This window comes from Clinocottus analis, unplaced genomic scaffold (genome assembly GCF_023055335.1).
Source record: "Clinocottus analis isolate CAN_PGR_092001 unplaced genomic scaffold, fCliAna1.0.p SCAF_1, whole genome shotgun sequence".
In the NCBI taxonomy this organism is placed as follows: Eukaryota; Metazoa; Chordata; class Actinopteri; order Perciformes; family Cottidae; genus Clinocottus; species Clinocottus analis.
This window is the reverse complement of record NW_027175820.1, coordinates 8,918,002-8,940,609: the sequence shown is the minus strand read 5'-3', so window position 1 is coordinate 8,940,609 and position 22,608 is coordinate 8,918,002. Positions and strand designations below refer to the sequence as shown.

General features: G+C 39.4%; 1 protein-coding gene across 4 annotated transcripts in view; it reads right to left on the bottom strand.

Annotated features, from left to right (window-relative positions):
- The window catches only part of LOC137787209 (protocadherin-9), a 182,930-nt gene that overhangs the window by 33,986 nt on the left and 126,336 nt on the right, over positions 1 to 22,608 (bottom strand). For 2 of the 4 annotated variants that reach the window (XM_068579522.1, XM_068579530.1), the window contains one exon: positions 18,554 to 18,755. In XM_068579522.1, coding sequence (XP_068435623.1) covers positions 18,554 to 18,755 — 202 coding nt within the window. The remainder of the gene's footprint in view (positions 1 to 18,553; positions 18,756 to 22,608) is intronic. The other 2 variants (XM_068579550.1, XM_068579541.1) reach the window with 1 other exon arrangement.

Genomic DNA, 22,608 nt, shown 5'->3' with positions numbered 1-22,608 from the left:
ACCTAGTGGCAAATTCCACACCAGTAAGCAACAAATGGCTTGCCAAGCTCTCGGTGACATTTCTAGGGATTAGCTCATGATGTTAGGGTTGAGGAAGGTCCCAGTAGGAGGGACAGTTGCTGAGCATCATAACACCCTCTACCCTCTCAGACCCCTTCCCCCCACCCCCCACACACACACATGCACGCGCACACACACACTCACACACACACACACACACACACACACACACACACACACTCGCACACAAACACAATATTATATTGCAGCCCTTAACTAATGTCTTTGCAATAAGACAAATAAACAGACAGATATATTTTAAAAAAACATATATAATTACATAATTTAAGTAAAAAACTAAACAGAAAAGCAGTGCACTTGTAAAAAGCAGGTTTTAAGGAAGAGCCACCTCTTACCACATGCACACGCGTCTTTTGAATCTGGTATACAGTCGGCTTGGCTGTAAAGCCCCTGCCAGATGCAAAAATGAACAGATGGGAATGTCAAAACCTTGCTTTTCTCGATGAGCATGCAACCTTAAATTACTTAGAGAGGCTGTCTGTATGCTGACTGTATTTTTTTGTCAGTAACCCATGTATATTTGTGAGTGTGCCTACATTACATATCACCTGACCTGCCTGTTTTTTAGCCCTCGGTTTTGCCGTGGAATTAAATGTAGATACGACTTTTGCATTTCTTAGTTTTAGCTTTCTATTTTTATTTCTTTGTCCTTCAGTTGAAGATCTGACTTACACTTGATTGGAATCTAATCTTCTTTTTGATTGTGATGTCTTGCATTAAAGTCAGCGGAGTGAAGTGAGAGTGAAAGAAAAATGAAAATGAAGTAAAGCCACGAGGTCGGCTACAGCATCGAATCTAGCGGGGGGGGACGCCAACAGCTGCTGATGGAGATGTGGTCTGAGGGGTGATGCATGGAGACTACTGCAAGGTTATATGAAGCACACAGCTGAGTGGGTAAGTGAGAGAGTAAGGGGAGGCGGCAGGAGAAAATGAAAGGATCAGTGGATGTGTGGATGGAACTCAGAAGAAGACGCATAGAGGGGATGTTGCCGCTCATCTGCTGAATGCTTCAGATGGAGCGTTGGCGTAACGGCCGTGACACCAGCTGAGTCAGAATCCTGTCAATCAACTTTTCCTCCCGCTAAGAACTGATTGACGATGAATGACATGTATATGTTCAGCTTGTGACATGCAAGTTCCTTTTCTACACTTCTAATGTATACAGGCCCAACTCATCTGTCTGCGTTTAGCTCTACGAGGGGGAAACCTTGATCCGACCAGATATTTAGCTCGACTAAGTGATATAATTCTACTCCATTCAAGTTAAACACCAGAGAATATTTCCGTTATATCTGTGTGCACTCCATCCAGTCGCAAAACATGATCTTGTGGCCTTCTAAATGCAATCCGTTTAAAGTAGGGCTGGGCAAGTTAACGCATTAATATCGTGTTAACTTTTCAATCAATTAACAGCGTTAATTATTTGATCATGCGTTAACTGCATGTTTTTTGTTTTTTGTGCATGTTTTTCTGGGGTTTTTTTTACATTGGGAGGGGCTTATCTCTTTAAATCTCTCCCAGACGGCGTAGTTCAGACCTGGCGTCTCACGGCTCTCAAACATGAAAAATAAATAAATAAGATAAACGCCATGAACGCATTACAGCGACACTGCTTTCACTTTAGAGGCGATTCATGTTGATGCGCGCGCTGCCGCAGCCTGACTTCGTTACGCAGCAGACAGGCAGTGTGACGAACTGAGTCTGACGTAAAGCACATATTGTTCTGTAGCTTCTGTTCTCAACAAGCAGCGGTGCTGCCGCCAGCCGCTTCACACGCGCTCACTGGCGGGCAAATACACTACAAGTATGTACCGGCAGGTTCCGCGTCCAGATTGAAAGTTAATCGCGCATGCGCAGAGCTCCTGAGCCCGCGGTCTGATCCATGCAGAGCACTTTAAAGCAGCATCACTTCTGGATCTTTACTCTTCTCTCAAAGAGGAGAACTTTCCTCACATCAAAAGATGTTCAGTGCACTGAGGAAGAAAAACTGACAAAAGAAGGAATGGTTTGAATCTCACAAGGACCCTCACTACTTAACAGTACCTGTTCAAAATAATAATAATAATAATATATATATATATAAACTATATATATATATATATGTATGTATGTTAACTTGCTGTTGCTCCACAGTGCTGTTATATTGTTCTGGTAACATTACTTTAAAATAAAAGCATGCAATACACTAGTTTTTTACTTCATTGTTGAATTTGGCGCATAATGCGATTAATCGCAGAAAAATCATGCAATTAATCACGATTAATTTTTTTCAACTTTGCCCAGCCCTAGTTTAAAGTGATTTTTAAACATCCATGAAGTCACTTGGAGCACGGTTTAGCTGAGCATTCTTTTTGTCAGCTTCCATGAAATGAAAGACATCTTTTTACTCTTGTTAGCTTGAGTGTATTGTCTCGCGATGTCTACATGATACATTGTTGCATTTTCTTTTATAATACAATTATTTCCTTTCGATTTTCATTGAAATTACATTTTTTACAATACATCCTGCGGACAAGTGCAAAGATAGAAATTCCACACAATAAAATGTGGTTATATTTTGGTGCAGTGACGACAACGACACTCATAATAGAAAACACACAGGTTTGTCACAGCTCTCTATTAACCACTGGATTTGCCTTCAGTGCATAGGGAGGGAAAGGACACGCAATTAATCCATGATTCTCAACAGGCCATGATATATTGAAATCACCAGACTTTACCCTTACGCCACAAACCACCAACCAACCTGTCAGCCTGTGGGGAACTCTGTCCTTCTAATTCCACTGTATACTGACCTCCCACAGGAGCTATGGGTGTTTGCTACCTTTTTTATTCTCAAACTTTGTCTCTGACCTTTTCCTTTCTATCACTTGCAGGTTCAGTTTGCATTCTACTCTCAGAGTGATTACTTCTCACCCTGTCAGCTCACCTTGACTTCACCTGTCATCCCTCCATCTATTTTCAATGTGATATTTTCTTTCTCACCTCTTATTAGTGCCCATCTGTCTCTGTTGAGTCTCTCTCTCTCTCTCTCTCTCTCTCTCTCTCTCTCTCTCTCTCTCTCTCTCTCTCTCTCTCTCTCTCTCTCTCTAACACACACACACACACACACACACACACACACACACACACACACACACACACACACACACACACGCACACAGTGGAGGAGTATTCTTATTTTAATTTTAAGTAAATTAATGTAAATTAATTAAATTATCCTCAATAATGCCATCAAATCAAATACCATTTGTGACACTAGTGGGTCTATTTCTGCAAATCAAATAAATTTGTGTTCAGTAATTTTGTGTCTACAGTAGCTGTATTGGTGGCCGTACAATCGCTTATACCTGAAGATGACACATTCAGAGAAAAAGAATGAATCCATGTAATGTAGTTTCAGTTTTACTGTTCAATCTCTTTACACCATATGAGAGATACGTTAAGTTACCACTAATGCATACATAATAACACATTAGCATTCAAATGCCAAACGAGAAAGGAGAGGCTTTTATTGTGAAGCAGCTGTATGAAACACAATGTATTTCTCACTGCAGTCAGTGCTGTAAAAAAGCGTGTTATCAAAAATGCGGCTACAAAACATTTTTCTTTTAACGTCCCCGGAGTAGTAGAACAAGAAGCAGTAGACAACTTTACTTGCTTTATGTCACTTTGTGGTTCTGACTAAAGTTCACACCCAGTTTCTAGGATGTGAAAAAAAAAGAAAATGTTACGGTGGCAGTACCATCCACTAAACAACAACAGTAAACATGTTGTCCTCTACCATCGTTGAAGTCCCCGTCAGCCTGTCACTAACAAATATGTCACCTTTGTTGACCCTTAATTGTTGATCCCCCTTCAGCGATTCAGTGTCATATTAAATACTTGAATGCAGCAGTGAGATGCATCATTCCACCGAGCTGTGTCAAAAGCAAATCAACAGCCTCTGAGATATTGTGCATGACACATTGATGAGCAAACACATAATGGAGTGCCTGTGCTTTTTCTTGTGTTAGCAAGTCTTTAGCTGTCCGTGTGGAACTGGATTGGCTTATCAGTATTGGGGCAAGATTGTATTTTGGGAGTCTTTATATATTACATTTCACTGGTCCTTTTTGCCACGAGCATGTGTACTTGTGAGCAAATGCTCAATGACAATTCCAGAGCCACACTGTGCTCCCATTACATCCCTGATTGTGCTTCATATTTGATTCAAGTTTAACCATAATAGTTTTCATTATTTTGTATTGACAATTTTCAATACTTAAGATCTATATGAATAGCCTTTTCAAAATTGTAAGATTACATATGTTTTGCAAGACACTACAGATGAATAAGGTAAATAATTGAAATAATATATATCTTCATGAAATCTGCACAAAACATTATTTCTATTAAGACATTGTGTTTAAATAACGCGGCCTGTGCAACAAAAAAAAATAAAAGTTGAATTAGATTAACTAATGAGAATAGATGAGTTTGTAAATAAAATGACTCTGTCTACATTTTGGGACTGTAACCACCCATCAGAGTGCTGACATGGGAATCAAACCACTGTTTGATTCCCATGTCAACACTCTGTAGTATAATGTGCAACCAGGAAGCACTAATTTTTTATTTAACTGGGACCTTCCAAACATCTGCTGGAGTTCTCAGTGTCGCACTCTTAGTTCTAAATTGTTAAATTTCTGCAATTAACCAGAAGGCATCAGCTTGGTTCCTGGTGGATTTTTCCATCAGCTAAACGCCATATGCTTCACTCAGAAAGTCACTGCACACACACACACACACACACACACACACACACACACACACACGCACACAAACGCAATATCCCCTTACACTCATGCACACATGCGCATTCAGGTTCCATCCCATTTTGGGACGCCTTCTGAAAGGATTCATCACGGTGACAGCGCCACTTCAACATATTTTTCAGTTTGTCAGAAGTCTCTTTCTTAGCGCTTGTTCCTTGCTTCTCCTGGGTTTCCTCTGGTGTATTGCTCTGAGTCCCGCTCAAAGCACACAGCAGGGGATTAGTCCCTATCACAGCGCTCACTACCCCCAGATCAGTTCACCAGGGTTAAGGTGCAGCTTTCTCTGAAGATACCGCTTTCTTTGTGAGAATTCTCACAGTGACATATTGAAGGAGCCCAGTCAGAGTGCAACTTTAATGCTATGATAACCCATTTAAGTTGCTGTCTCAGTATAAATACTCCCTCTCTTGCACATGCTTTGTCTCTCTCTCTCTCTCTTTTCGTTCCTTTGCGCATCAGAGCCTGCAGGTTTGTATTGCTGCTTCACATTGCAACAGAGGACCTCAATGTTTGTCATTTGCCAAAACACTCTGGGAGATGAAGTATTAAAGTTCACGGATAATGAGAAGGGTAAAGATACAGGGATAATCCATGTGTGCAACAGTTTGTATACACATTTTTGTTATTTTAAAAATAGTTTAAAAGAGTTGTAATTTTGCTCATGGGAGCAAACGATACAATGAGTGAGCTGTGGAGGTCCACATCGATGACTGCAGGATGGAACTGTATGGCTCTATTTTTTTACATTTGGGTACAATTCTGTGTTTTCTGTATTAGGAATGAAGGCTTGGCAAGGATCTTTTTACCGGATGAGTGAAAAAGAAAAGCAGATGTGCCACCCCTCTAGCTCTTGCTCATAATGCTCATTACACTCATCAGCAACTTTGTCTTCTGTTTAAAATGTGCCTCTCCCATCTTCGATAGAAATAGATTTTCTTTTAGGCAGTGGGAATTAGAAGAGAATACAATGCTTTAAAGTATGTGGCTGTTTCTCCGACAATTGATATTGTTTCCAATGGCCATCAGATATTCCAGAAGTTGGATGCAAGACGTTGCTTAAAAAGCAAATGTGACAGATCATTGTTAGACAACCCTGTCTTCTACAAATTACCTTCCCCAAGAACTAATACGCATCTTCAATTAAGTTGATTATTTTCTCCCTGGTTACGTCTGTGTTTGAAGTACTACAAATACGTTGATTATTCGTCTGTGACGTACACTGTGACGTACACGTAACAAATAAAGTGAACGTATACGCGTGGAGGAGACAGGGTTGGATTAGATGGGACTACGGATGACATCTTTGTTTGGTATAATATTTGGAGGTGCTTAATATAAGATAATGCATTTTTAACATAAAGCCAGACAACAGTTTTAAATCTAAATTGTTGCAATAAACTTGTATGACCCCCTGTATGACATTTTTTTCTATCCATGAATATGCTGACTATCCACCCAGGCCCATTTTAGAACAATGAATCACTGCAGTGGCGGTCCGTAGTTCATAGAAGTCAAAACAGTCTTTATAAAAGTCACACATTGGACATTAGTTTTCAGTGTTATGCTGTCGCCCTGCAGACATTTGTTGACTAATCTATATGTGTTAAAATAAAGAACTGCACCTGTGTAGGCTACACGTAACACAATGATCGCTGTGTTTACTGGATCTCTGCGAGACAACAAATGCAATCCTCAAAATGTTGAAATATCTCTTTAATACTCAAAACCACATCCATAATTGCCCAAATTGATTGTAACATCAAAAGCTTTTCAACATCTTGATCATACCCTGACTATTGTAGCTCCCTGTGAGCTTGTCTTCCCCATCATAAAATATTAAAACTAAAGTTAATGTAGCCAATACTTCTGACAGGAACTAAGACAAGTTATCATGTTGCCCCAAACTAAAAACAGCACTTCACTGGCTTCCAGGGTTATTTATGAAGCTTTGAAATCCTTATGAATGTTTAACAGATTTTTTTTTAAGAATGAATACAGAAATAAAGGGTAGTCAAGGTTTCTCCATCAGAGTGGAACGCAGATACTGTAATGCGTTTGAATTTTCTATTATAACTTTATCACAGCAGTATTATAACACATCCTAGCGTAATAAAATTTCTCATCCTTTCTTCAAATGGAATTTCAATTTTTAGCAACTTTTATCTGCTTTATCTGTACATAAAGCAAATAATTGAACATTTCTTGAACAATTAAACACTGAGGCAAACCGTGTCAGTATAAGGAACATTTATGAGGATATAATATGAAGACTAATTCCGATTGCACATTCAGACTTGTGATACTTTGTTAATATTTCATTGCTATAAATGTTTTAATTTATTAAATTATATTACTTTTAAGTATCTTTCTGTGTTAGCCTAATTGCCATTAACTTAATTTGTAATTATTTAGTTCCCATACAGTAGAGTAATTTAGGGGAAAAAAATATGTCCGTAGCTGCAGATAATGTATCCTTTAATATAAAACAATGTTAATTTTTATACTCTACATTTGACTTATTTCATCCAATTTATACCATTATATTGTTGTACCTAAGTCAAGGTCTTATATTAAGTGATTACGTATTTGCTGCCAAATAAATGTATACATATTTCACATTCATATTGACATTGACTTAGATGGGGTCTCTAAAAATCTGATTGTGATTACCATAATATGCTTAAAATTGCAATTGCTACACCCTTGGTGTCTAGCAATTGTGAGCGCATGCGACAAGAAAAGAGCCAACATTGAGTTAATTTGTTTTTAAAAGTCCCATAGCACAAAGTGGGTGGGACGTGTGAGCCACTGTAATTAGCCAATTAACTTATTGCACAAATAATTCTCATTCCCAACAGTGTAATCTAACAGTGCTCAGATTTTTCTCCTCCCTATTGTGACTAATCATCAGCATAGAAGATGCTCTTCATCAGCCCACCCGTCTGCTCACACTGGCTGTTGGCACCGACTGCCACGATAATGACTGAGGCTACTCTGAGACGATGTTTACTAGCTGACAGCAGCACCCTGCTCTCTCTGTATGCTCCAGCAAGCATTTCCATTTAGCTCACTTCTGAAGCTCCTGCCTAATTTCTCTTTGGAGACAGAAATCCTTTAAACCCCATTCTATCCTGGGGCAACATATTTACTGAGGGCTGGCTTTCCAATACCTGAGAGAGATTAACACTGCTCCCTGATTTATGAATCCATGCCACCCACCCACAGGCTCGGTCAGGGGCTCTAGCTACTCTACCCTGCTACTTCCTCTTCACACAATGGGATTTAGGTATCAGAAGGAACACGCAGACACACACTAACTCAGATACAGCCAAACTGGGTTTAAGGGGAGTCTAAATTGCAAATATACATAGATCATCCCTCAGAATTCTCCTTAAGAAAAGAGTACACAGATTGCCTTGGCGTAAAACAGGTCTCACGCTACCTCTGGCAAGTGGAAATGACTCAAAACTAAACTTTGTGATAGAAGATGTCTCCTGGACAGAAACACTTGACAATGTATAGTTAGAAACGTCACACTGATGCAGCACTTTCATGTACAGTTAAATCGTATGCAAACAGGTACTCTAGGTCTGTCACCGCAGCATGCAGCTCTAGTCAACAGACCTGTGACATCCATCTCCGGTTTTGGCATCCCACCATCTCACTGGCATCACTGGCTGTCTGTGACTGAGGTGGTCGGATGGCTGCCAGACTGAGTGACAGCCTGGTATTTGTTTATCCTGAATAGTCAATTGCTGGGCATCTGTACTACAGAAACAACAAAGCTGCTGGCACAGAGTTCAGTTTTTCAGCGGGTGTGTCTATTACTCTTATTCAATTGAGAGAATGCTTTTAAATTGTCCTAATTTCAGCAATAACACATTCATAAAAGGCATCATGTCATGGATTGCTGTGGATAAATACGCAACAATAAAATCAGACAGTTATAGTGCTGGCAACATCTTTGCAACATATGCTTTATGGTTGCAATCAAAGCACATGCGGGGAGGCCTCAGGATATGTAAAGTTGTGTCTGTGTGGACGGGACTCTGCAGCAGCACAACCTGTGGCATGGGTGCTGAACACATGGTGAAGATGTTTTATTTTTTCTTGTGACCTTTTTTTGTATTCCATTACTTATTTCTTTATTTTATGACAGTGGATTAAGGATCTTCTGTTAATGGGACTGTTATTGTTTTACCCCCGCCCATTACATTACATGCTTATTTGACTGCCAGCCCCCTAATTAGCTGCTTAGCTGCTGTTTTCTGTTGGTACGTTCCCCCACATTCTTCCCTTATCATCTGCTATCACACAAAATATGATTTCACTTGGTTTAAAATTCACAGTACAGAAAATGTATTAGCCACGTGGTGCCAATGAGCCGGATTAGAATTTTGCTCGAATGCCTTGTGTTTCTCGTCATTTTCTAAAACTATTTAGACGACTACATGGAATTTAAAGATGTATATACAGATGTCAGTACAGCGCCGCATACATTGAGTGTGAATAATGTGTTTATCTTTAGACACCAGCAACAGTGAAGGGCTCTATATAGTTCCTGTCTGAGTCCTATCATCCAGAGGTGGATGAGCGTTTAAATTAGCCACTGTTTGCTGTATGGCCACAACCTCATGTCTGGATTACTGCAACAAACTCTTGGCTATGACACTAAAGAGTGTTCTGCACTCTTTCTTCTCTCTTTTCTATGGTCTATGGTCACATTTCATTTTCTACTCTCTCTCCTTGTTGCCCAATGTTAAAACATTTGTCCAACTGCAATGAACACAGATTACCTTTTCTAACTTCAGTCCCTATAAACTGCTTCATACACCAAAGTACGTCATTGTGTAAATGACAAATTTAGCTGGGGGATTTAGCCATATATTGGTCAAAGTAAATGGGGAGCATACTAAGCAGACAATTTGGGGTATTCATATATTTTCCAACCCTGATCAAATTTTTAAAAATGGTACAGAAAAAACCCACACACAAGCATTGTCATCTTGATTAGAACAACATATAGTTCTGTGCTAAGCCCTTTAAATGGCAATTGCTATTTTTAGCTTTGATGGAACCTCACAGAAATCTGAAATCACATCCCTCTTGCCATTCATTGTAAATTGAAAATAGCATGCTAACGTGCATAGGAGGACGGAGGTACACTCGAATGTGTTATGGGCTTTTCATTCTGTCGTGGTATGTTTTCCTACCAGTGAATCAATCCTCCTGCTGTGAGTGCTGCAAAGGTTCTCAGAAGCCTAACTGTGACCATTCATGGTTTGTGTACGATTGTATGCAATATTTACACTGGCACGAATACAACGCAATCTCTGCTACTTTCTGTTTATTGTAAATGTATTCGGCAGAAGTTATAAAACCATATAGAACAAGTTGTCCGTTAGTCATCACCTGTTCAGTGACAACTTAAGTTAGTATGATGATGCTAACTAAAAGTACCTTTTCAAATCGGGGATCAATGCTTGTCTCGTCGACGACTCAGTACATATATTTCTTCACTAAATAGTGGAACTGCTAAGTGAAGTTGCATGGTAAATCTGTTCTAGCTTCGTGTGGAACAGTAATCCAGCCTTTCTCATGACAACATGCCTGGTGGCACAAAGGTAAAATGCAGTGAAGAAGCTGCCAATCTCCTCTGCCACAAAGAGACAATTGGGACGCCAGGGAAATATAGCACCAGCAATTTGGCGCTAACAATCATAAAAATATGGCACAGTGACCATCTTGCGTGCCTGCAAGCATATTTTCCCAATATGAAACAAATAGCCAACATTCTAATAAAATATGGAGACATCATATTTCATCAACATCATGAAACAAGTAGAAGAACTACTCTGAATGGACACACGCTAGTGATTGTACCAGTGTAACAGTTATATTTCACAGTATTTCCACATTTAGTGAAAAGAGTCACATTTGAATATAAATATGAACACATTTTGAATATATTGGAAAGAGGTTTCAGACAAGGCAGTGCAGACCAGAATGGAGCAGAATATCTCAACAACGTAGTTATCCATCATCTCTTGTCCATCAATGATTAATGGCTTAAGTGGTTCCATTTTCATGGTAGAGAACATTGCTATCTTGCATTTGAGCATTTTGGCCCTCTCTGCCAAGGCCCTTAACAGCTACCCTCTCCCAGTCACATTGTGCTATTTCAACAAGCACCTCGTCCACTCACCCCTTCTCCCAATGTGCTTCGTCCTCTGTTCCTGTCAGTTGGTCATGTTCCTAAGCATAAATAGTGCAACCAACCATTTTGGTGAACCATGTTCCTGTTAACATCACTCATCTTCAAACAGATACAGTTCAACTAGTGCTTGACTACCTGCCCAGACCCCAGCAACAGAGAAAGAGATGGAGCCACTCGAGAGGAGCCTTGGAATTAAACTACTGCAGTTTTGTGCAAAATGTTCAATACCTAACCAGCGGTATTAGAGTGTTAACATGTGCCTTTTCAGCATGTGACCAGTGCAGTTTTCTGGAGAAAAAAAAAACAGTAGTCATATTGATGATACAATGAGGTTGCCTAGAAACAATTATACAACCATCCTTCTAATATGTCAGGATGATGACAAATGTATCACAAAGTGGTACATACTGGGGAATGGAGAAGGGTACATACAAATGTGCCAACTCATTGAATGAATGCAGAAAGATGCAGGCATGCAAAGAGGGGCTGCAGGTGCATTTACAGTACCTACAGTAATATATTATACACATATTAACTATAATGCATATGGAACATGCAAATACAATATAGTAAGCCATAATAACCTTCTGTGTTTGGAAAAATGACAATTTCTCTTGTGTATGTGCAAATAAATTGAGGTGCAGAGGTGCAGTGTGCTGACTCACCTCTGATTCACCTGGAATGTGAATTAATTATGAATGAGAAGGAGGATAATTTGCCCCAGTAAGTAAAACACCTAGCAGTATGTGCTTGCTGTAATCCCCAGCAAAGTAAGACATACAATAATTGCTGACATTGGTTTTTCTGCTTCCTACAGTTTGCATCTAATATTCTACAATATGTGTTTTTCATAGATTGTGAATACGTTGGTTAATCACACCAGGCTGAACCTGAAATGCCACCACAGTGCTTAAACACCCATTTAATTAAAAGACGACACATTTTAACAAATGTGTTGTTCAGAAAGGTTTATGAACTGCACACACAATATTGTATACTATAAAGTTAAAAAGTAAACAACTGAAACTGACCTAGTTTGATTCATTGACCTGTTTATATACATACATAAAGAGCATTTATATTCTACCAAATTCAGCTGAGCCTACTGTATATGTGTTGCCATGAAAATATTAAAAATAATGAGTTCATGTTAGGAAGGAGCACACACAGAAAGATTTTAAATCTACAAAATGTAACTTTCAAATGCAAAGACTTGAAAATATTTAGGTAATTATGATTTGCTTTTATTTTTTATTCTGAGAAAGCTCTCTCGGTTTTTCTCTAGAACATATTAATTTATATTCGCAAATGTTTGCTGAAAAACGTGGGAGTGAAATCATGCTCACTTAGAAATGTGAAAATGCATAGTTTATGTATTTTTTTGTTGAGAAAACTACTCGGATTAAACCTCATTTGAATGCAGCCCAATTGACATCGCAGCATGACCTCTTCACTTGTTTTGTTGGCTCTCCTCACTCATCTCCTGGGACAATTCAGAAATAATTTTACAATTCAGTTGTTTATGAGGCTGATCTGGTATAGTTTCTATTTCGTTTGATCCTATTTGACCAGAAGAACTCTCAGGTCATCAGACGTGGGGCTCTGGGTTGTTTCATCGTCGAGATTTGAAGCTTAAGGGTTCTTAGACAAGAAGAACAACCTTTCCCATTGCATCAGATTCACACACTCCAACAACTCATTCAAATTTCATCATAGAGACTATTTCTATTTTCCTTTTCCTTTCTGTGTGTATGTGTGTTTGCGTATTGTTGTGCAAGTGATCTTTTTTATCTAACTGCCCTGTGTTTCTGGTCTGCCATGCTTTTTAAATCATTCATATAACACTTTAGTCAATAATGGTGGTTTTAAATGTTTTATAAATAAACATGACTTCCCTGTCTCACCCCACTCTCCTCTCTGTTTATTCTGGGCACTCTCCTGTCATATATTATTTCAGCTTTCTTTGTAGTCCAGAGACTTCCATCCATGCACAACCAATCTGACAGACCTCAACAGCCCAGTCATCAATTGCAATATTCCATTTTTTTTAGAAATGTTACTGATGACAGATTTATGTTTCATCCAAAACATGCATTTCATTTGTGACTATGTGACTCAGTTATTTATTTGATTTAGTTATTTCTGTGAAAAGCTCTCAAGAAAAACTATAATTGCAGAGGGACATGCAGCGTTCCGAAAAGACATGCGGCATATGACTGTTATTTTCCTTTTTTATATATTTCTTGTAATAGTGCAACTTAATAGGGAAAGAAGCTTCAATTCCAAGTCAATGTGTTTGTGTCGGTACTCAGTTAGACAAAATAGGAAGTACGAGTAAACAAACTAATGAAGCATCAATTTTAGAGATGCTCCAAGGGTCTGTTACCTGAAAACACCTTATGGTTGAATTGATCCTAAATTGTCTTGTTGATCTATATACATTTGCAGGGTGTTTCCAAAAAACACTAGAAGTAAAGACTCTTTTTTAACAGCTCACATGAAGAACTGTAAACTTAAACTTGTGTTCTAAGTCTTTGAGCCCCTTTTCTTGGGTCAAGCGCACGGGCCGACTGGTATGTTCCTGGGATTGTCTGAGGTTATTTCCTGGATAGTGCCGATTTGGTATCTTGGTGACTCGGCGTTGGTCACAATGGAAGGGAATTGTTTTTTACATTAACCGTCCATTTTTCAATCAGCTTACATGCGATCTCAACAAAAACTGTTTGATTTTGAGTGATTGCTACTATCTCTTTGATCCATGATGCTTAGTATTCTGTACTGCAGGTCTCTCCTTTACGCCGGTGGCTCTCTTCACAGAAATCTGAAGGCAACAGGTCTCTATTTGGAGTGATGGTGTGCCACTGTCAAGCTACTATTACGCTTGACATATTTGTTCGTAAAAGGTTTTTGAGAAAAGCAAGAGAGTTTTTCAAATTTACGACAGAAACATTGATGAGTGTGTGCCTGTCCAATGTGTCAACATTTAGGATGTGATGTATATGTTAACTTTACTGTTCTTTGTTGTGATTATCATTTCTGCCAACGCTACCAATATTATACAAAATCCATCTGGCCATGATTTTACTTTTTCAAATCATAATTTTTATACATAGATGTTGGGTTCACAGAATGGCTTAATCTGGGTTGAAAGCTTCTGAAATCCAAATTTAGATCATATCTATGTTTGAGGGAATGCTTCCACACGGCTCTCAATATGGCGACGGCAGAACCTGCGGTGCTAATAACAAGAACAGTGTAAACAATGGCAACAGTGCGGGCAGAGCTTGTTACCATGTTAAACTGTGAGGGAACCATAGGGTAGGCGTTACACTTATGACGATGTTGGCATTATCAGAGGTAACCACCATATCAGAGTAGTCCAAATTAGCTAGCCAGTGAAGCACACACACACTGGGACTCACATGCACGCAAATGCACGTGCAACTGAACCAGCTACGTAAAAAGAAGAAGCTTGAAATACAACACACACAGAGGGAAAGCATTCTCTGCTGAGGATGCCATTTTGTTGTAATACAGCCACATTTATGCTCTGAATTTCAAATGGTGAGCCTTTAAGGGCAAGAGCAGCAGCTAAATCTATCAAAGTACACCACATTTACTCTGTCACTGCCAATTTGTCCTGATGCTGTTACGAATACATGGTGTTTGTGGTTTGTATTTTGTGCCATTTTTAGTTAATCCAACATGATTCATGTGGAATTTATTACAGCACGTTACTTTAAATCAACCCGTCCTTCTCTGCAGCACCATGGACAGCGGATGTTATGAATCTTAACAGTCTTGCATGTGCACTTGCTTGTATGTGCTGTTTAAGGAATCGTGTGTACAACTTTAAGAGCTTTTTTTTTTAAATAAAAATGCTCTTAGAAAACACTCCTAACCTTTGAAATCCGTCATTATTGAAAAACAGGGCTCTGTGAGTTATTTCTCCTCTCTCACCACAGTTGCACACATCTTACTGGCTCATATATTACTGTCAACTTTGTTTCTCTCTACACAAAGAAATATCAAAATGTTAACTGAAACTGCTGTGTCCCTCATTACCATCCATCTGTTATTGTTATTTTCTCCACACTCATGTTTAATTGATTTGTTTTCTTATTTAGTGTTTTTTTACAAACATAATCTTTTTTAGTGTGGCACAGCTTCAAGGCTATCTTCAGGACACAAATAAATATATACCATCTCATTATGAACTACTACTACTACTACTACTACTACTACTACTACTTTACTACTTTAGTGAATTCACCTTTTTCAAAGTCACATAGGGCGGTCAAAATCCAAAGGTTATTTGGTGAGTTTTACTTGCTAACACTAAATCAGTACACAATGTGATACAAGCTGACGGTTAAGAAACCTTAGGGGACTGTTTGGCTGGTCCGTGTGTTACTTTGTAATCTAATCAGCTCTGGTGTGCAGATGCTGTCCAGAAAACTAGAAATGAACATGAATTTAACTGATTAATAATGAATTCATTATTGTTAGGCACACATTGTTTCATTTACAGTCCCAAAAAGCATAGGTTTATGTTGTATGCAAATTATTTTTGTATTAAAATCTAAAATAAATAAAAACATGTATATATGGTTTGGACTAGAAATCCTGTTTGAATGTCTCTAAATGCCAATTGTGTAAACACCATTTCCTACAAACTGATCATCCCCGTCTGACGTCAACTATGATCTGACTCCTTTTTTTTTCAACATTCAGCAAAAAAAAAAAAAAAAGGAATCGCAGCCGTATAATAATTTAGTAAATCATTTACTTTTTGATTTATTCAAGAGGTGTCTTTTGAACAGTTTTAATATACAAGGAAAAAAAGGCAAAGCTGATATTATTGTCAAACCTAGAACACGACAACCCTCTGTCAAGGTCCTCATCTGAAATGCTGTTGTTTGCAATAGTGTTAGAAGATACTTTACACGTCAACTCGGAACATAACAGTGTCAAATATCTTCCAGATAGTGTTTGCCTCTGTCAACACACTCAGAGGCATATCGTGCAGTCAGAGGGGCTTTTCAAGTCTGACAGAGACTTACTCAGAACTAGTTAACCTGGGACCACTGAGCTCACATATTTGAGAGCAGCACCAGCAGGTTCCACATCCCTCATACAAACAACATAAAATCATTATAATGCCAAGCAGCAGGTTAACGATTAAAGACCACTGTTGTCACCGTTGATAGTTTACGGACAGGCCAACAAAATCAACAAAACAGAATGCTATTGCTCTAGGAAACACAAAGGATGCCTCATGTTGGAAACAGTTCCAGCAATGTGAATCAGTCCTGTTATCTAAATCAAGGCTTGTGTAGTTTAGTTGTTTGTTCATTTGCTCCACACTTGATAGTGCTGTATGCTGGATACAGCTTCAAAGAACCAACCTTGACTGTCAATCCCCTTATGTCTTTCTGTACAATGTATATACGTTCAGTAAATCAAGCCTCACAATATTATAATCTGGTTTTTGTAGTGACTGTGATACATGTATTTGTGCAATGTATTACCCATCACATTTTCAGTGTAGCTCTTTGTGTATCTAATTTCCATATGTCAATTAAAAACATTGCAGAAATGTCTGACATACCATGAAATGCAGCGCTCACATCAAGATTACTGGCTGATAAGTGCTGATACTTTAGTTACGGCTTTCATACATTGTACAATTATTAATTATTGTTGGCTTCAATCGGCTGTCTGTTCACTTAAAAATGCAATACATTATGAACTCTGTCTCCTGAAAATCACGCTCATCTACAATTCATATACGTAGTGGCTGATTTCAATAGAAACACCATGTAACACCACCGAGAAATACACGCCTCATACCGTCTATTACCGACACACAAAGCACCGCTTCACGCCTGTATTAAACAGTGGCGCTAAGCCTTCTCTGCTTGCCTAAACACAAACAGAAAGTTATAGCTATTTTATCATTTATTTATGTTTAAATAATTAAAAGTTATATCTATGTTATAATGTAATTGTTTTTCACAAATACAAAACATGTATGACAATTATTATTATTGTCCAGCTTCTGTCTGTTACTCCTGCCTTGCTGTTTGCTTCTGCTCAGGCCAGCTAGCTTGTCCAGCTTCACAGTGCCGAGCGCGGCCCTTTAACGCTCTTCATCCAATCCGATAAGACCTCTGTCCCTCTGTATTTCTCTATCTCTTCTTTCTCTCTTCTCTCAGCGGGCTGGCACTGTAGTGTAATTCCAGTGTAATTCCTCACAGAGACAGCAATAGCACCCTGCACCACACACTCGGGGGACGTCCACCATGACCTTGTCACTGTAACTTTTTCATTGGGATTCAAGAAGGTTTCACTACTTCCGGAATTAAAACACAACAAAAAAACTAACAAGATTCCAGATATTGTTGTCTAGCTATTTCCTTTTTGTGTGGCACGTTCATCAGCATACAGAAGAACATCCAGATGAGGCAGTCAACACATTGTCTGTTAGATGTACTACAAGTGCACATGGTCGGGCCATGTGCAGCTCCATTCATTTGTGAAGACAGTGAGTCAGTGGGCCTTCACAGAGTACATCTGCCAACCGTTAATACATCTGCTAACTGAGAGTCTGTATGAAATCATACGAACACACATTTACTCACAGCACTTGTATGTGTGTGGTGCGGGCTGCTCCACCCTCAGCAGGCAAGCTGGCATCGACCTTGGGGCAATGCGCTTCATCTGCGCACACGCTTCACCTCTTAATGATAAAATGAGAAAACTGGGTCGGAGATGTACATTCCCACCAGAAATAGTGGGAAGTTAACATCTTCAGCTGAGCACCAAGACTTCCAACTGGGAAATCATCTCTAAATAAATCAAATGAGTTTCACAAATAGGTGAGGAGCCTATGGGAGGCCCAGGTTTGCTCCTGGGAGAAATGAACAAGTCTGGATGATTAACTGAGAAATGAATGACCTGCTCGTGTATCCACTGGAAACCTACTTGGGCAATCAAATGACTTCAAATTAAATGATATCTGGTACGTTGAGTTCTTTATAGAGACCGATGTTGTTTTTCATGACTATCCTCTCAGCTCAAGGAGTTTCAGATTTTTCTTCAGGGAATGACTAAAACACAATTCATTTGCTTCAACCCGCACTTCAAGACAAATCATGTTCAGATTTTGCCGTCACTCAAACAATAAGCAGAAAATTGAGTCAAAGTCATATTGTTTTTGAAAGAACATACACGAATACGATGCTCACAATGCCCACTCACTGAACAGTTTTGCAGCTTTAGAAAATGTCTACAATCGTGCTTTCAACTCACACATGTTGCAAAAGAGAGAATAAGAGCGGCACGGAGAGAAACGCGAAAAGAAAAAAAAAACCCGACTATGCAATCATATTAAAAATGCAATGGTAGTCTGCCATAAGATGTCATTACAACTCACCAGAGTTGGGATCAGAGTTGCCGTCAGCTTCGGTCCTCTTATCGGGGGAGGCCTGCTCATAGAAGTCGTCCTGCGCCTGCACCAGAGGGAGAGGTTGTGTGAGGAGGGAGCCACTGCCTACAGGCTCGTGGTCCCCCAGACCGCTGTCACTGCAGCTCTCCTGAGAGCCATCCGGCAGGTGAAATGTGACGCGCCGCTGCGACTAGAACCAAGAGCACAAAACAGAGCCTCCGATGTTAGTGCTCTGCTCTGCACCCTCAAAATTTTATCCCTCTAACACTATGATTTGACACTGAGCTGAGCAAGCTCACGCTTGACACACTGATCAGCGCTGCAGTGTGAAATAAGCAGCCTTAAGAGATTGTCTGAACGATGTAAAATGTATTAAACATTTACAAGTCAGGAAGGCACAGATAAATAGAAGGGTTCATTTCCTGTTTCAGAAAACCGGGAATGATTGCGGAATAAAATGTCTATTTTGACTTGGGCCATTATTGATGGGAAGGGGAGGCACCACAAGGTAAATACAGTCACGTTTCACTGCACAATGACAACCAATAACACAGCATGCAAATTAAACATCATGCACTGCTAAAAAATTGAGCAAGGTGAAAAGTGCAAATTGGTAAGCCTTTTTATAAATGCATGGGTAATGCATAGTGTAATTAATGTCAGGGATAATTAATCAAGGCTGGGCAATTTCTAGATATTGGTGGCAGCATATTATCATGTCTGCGAGGACTGCTTCAGGGGCATTTACAGCCTGATTGTTTAGTTTGTGTTGTCAGTTTGTCTGCGTGTTGGCAAAGTCAAAGTAGCCTGTAGAGTTAACAGAAGTCGCCCCCAGGGTGTCCTTCTTCCCACATTCCGCACTCTCACTGACGAGAGGAATTTCTTAACCCAACCGTGTTCCTGATACAAGTCGCATGGTTCTCCTGTTCGAGATACGAATGGTAACACACACACGCACACACACACTGACACACATACACGCACACACCCTCCTTAAAGCCATGCTGATTGAATTTCCAATTGTTAATTCCGAGTGTCTTTTCCCCTTGCTCTAATGACATTTTCCTCAGGCTTTTTCATAAGTCCAGACACAAGCCTCCAGCTAACCTTTCGTGAGCACAGAGAGGTCCCTGCCACATCCTTGGTGATGACAGAAAGAGACGGGTTTTACAGTAATTATTGGCAAAAGCAAAGGTCACCCAATCTGCAGTCTAATGCAAATGACCTCATTATATATTTTAGAACTGTTCCAAAAAAAATGCAACATTCAATTAACCAAAAAGAGAGAATAAAGAATGAAAAAATAGGGGTGACGAGGGAGGCGAGGGTTGGGGACTTGCAGCCAGACCGAAGAGACTGTGGGTGGAAGAAAGAAGAAAGAGATGGATTCAGATGTAAATGCATGGCGTTTAATTTTCAGGAGGGGTGGATGATGTAGACAGACAGAGGGATGGACAGAAAGATAATCGACAGATTGACAGATCTGCAAGTGAAACCCTAGCAAACCTGTCCGCTATAACAACGTTGTCGGAAGATGTCAATCCTTACATGCCCAGCAGTGTGGCAATGACACTGAAAATACTCAGACGACAAAAGGAACAATTGATTGGAATGACAAGAAATAATGTTGTATGAAAGCTGAGGCTACTGCATGGATGTCGCTTATGACGAACCGCGTGAATTTAATTCTATACTTAGCTATTGTGATGCCCTTTTAAATAAAACTCAGTTGCAATCAACAGTAAAAAGAAGTTACACGTATCTTATGTGACAGTTTAATAGGGCATCTAAAGGGCTGTCAGAAATAACACCATCCAAAATCTAATATATATTCTCAGAAATCTAAATCAGGATTTGAACCATGCTTCACACTTGCAGTCTCTAAGTCTTCTAACTGAAAGTGCAGAATCAAGTACAATTAAATGTAAAGGTCTTGTAAAACAGTAGGAATCTGGATAAATGTCACCGGTAGTGATTATAAAGAAGCAGATGATCAGATGTGGCATTTCGAAATGAAGATGACATAATGGGGAGAAAAAAATCTCGCTCTAACAGGGCCTCTCTCTTTTGTTGCTTTGTGTGGCAGCTGCATTATGCTGATTAGGAGATATACTTATCATTTTCACATAAGGTGAGTTCTGCCATTTGGGTGTGGTTTCCAAACATTTTATTGATAAAATGAACCCCTGAAAGCCGGAGGGAAAGGCAAGCCTTAAAGATTTCACATGTTTGGTATCTGTAGTTAATTAACAGTGGCTTCATATGCTTTTCTTCCTGCCGATGCCAAAGTAGTTGGGCAAGGTATCCATCTATTTGTTGGCCGCCCTGGAAGTGTCAAGCTAGCTCTACTGATACTGGCAGCACCTATTTATGTTTCCATGAAAAGTACTATTCATAGTGTATCTCGAAGAAAAATCTGGATTAATTGATTCAATAATCATCAACATGTGATCATAAACATGCTGTCGATGCACTGGGTGAGGTGTAGGATTGGGAGGAATGTACAATTCACGGGAAGTTTTCCTGAAAAGGTTCTTGCTCAGTACATGACAATATCTTGAGTACATGCCCATCAGTACGAAGATATTCGTGTGAATACTGTGATAAATACTTGGCGTGAGTGAACTCAAAAGGAAATGCAGTAGACAGTGTGACGGAGGGAAAATGAATGCTGTTGATTAAAGCCCAAGGAAAGGAACGGCAGTGTTAATTATCAATTAATCACAAAGACAAATCTGATATTACAAAATGGTCTTCTCATATACATGACATGTGCATGCAATAATTGAAGCGGTAATAACGTTGTAGGTTATTCCCTTTGATTTTGATTTTTAGCGGAGGGGGACAACAATGGTATATTATCGATTGGGTTAATGGTTTCGGTGTGGACTGTCAAACACCGCTGGACTGGTGGGACTTTTGAAATGAAATTGTGTTCAATGCCCTGTCAGGTTTCATTCAGGGGTTCGTTTGAGCGAAAGAGAAGACGGTAACGCAATAATACACTGTATGCATACACTGGACAAGCCACAGTTCTGAAAGTATTATTCTTTGATGAATATTGTTCCGCCCTGAATTATTTTTAATTAATCACTTAGAAGAAGAAAAAAAAGGTCCAGTTTTAAAAAGGCAGTCTCCGTCACTGTGTTGTCTGTTTGTGTTTGCACATGAGTTTATTTGTGGGTTTAAGGCATGTTTGAAGATATTTGAATTTCTCTCTTGCTGACAGTCACTAGTAACATTAGCATAACACCGGCTTAAACTATCCCTGCTGCCAGTTTACAAGATATTATGGCTTATCACGCCTGCTAACCCTTATTATCCGCTTGTTTTTATAATTTGCCTGACCAAACACACTTAAACAAACACTAAGCAAAATTACAGTACTTTGCTGCTGAAGGGTTTAAATTCCAGCAAGCCTGCAAATTATGAAGAATGGTGTCTGCCCTTGGGTCTTCATGGAAAGAATATGCTATGGAGCAAACTGAAATAAAATCTGTCAGGAGAGTGGCAATTTAGCTTGGAATGGGGCAATACACCATGAGTATGTGTATTATCATCACTGTTAGTTGGTGGAAAAGTAACTAGTAGCAATATGATATAATAATTGACCATCCATAAGGTATGTTGATCTCAACATTGCTTTATCTTTTTCAGGATGTTTTTAACGTTTTCCAACCGAGAACAATCTGGACAATTTGCCAAATGGCAAAAACAATAGATACATAAAGCAGTAAGTGACCCACAATATACACCAGCCAAGAGATTAATGAGTTTCAGTGCTATGTCGTGTTGCGCTTCATGACTTCACCTCTGCTGAAAATCACAATCAGTGGCTGAAATATACTGAATCTCTGCAGTAAAGACTCAATCCCACAGAACACAAAACTGATAGAACTTTGTTTTGGTGTGACAGAAAACAAATAGGAGTAGGGCTCACGAGTGCTCTCTCGCTCTCTCTCTCTCTGCTTCTCTTTCTCCTCCTGAGTGTGGCCATATGGAGCACAGTGTGCAAGTCAAAAACAACTTCTGTGGTTTATTGT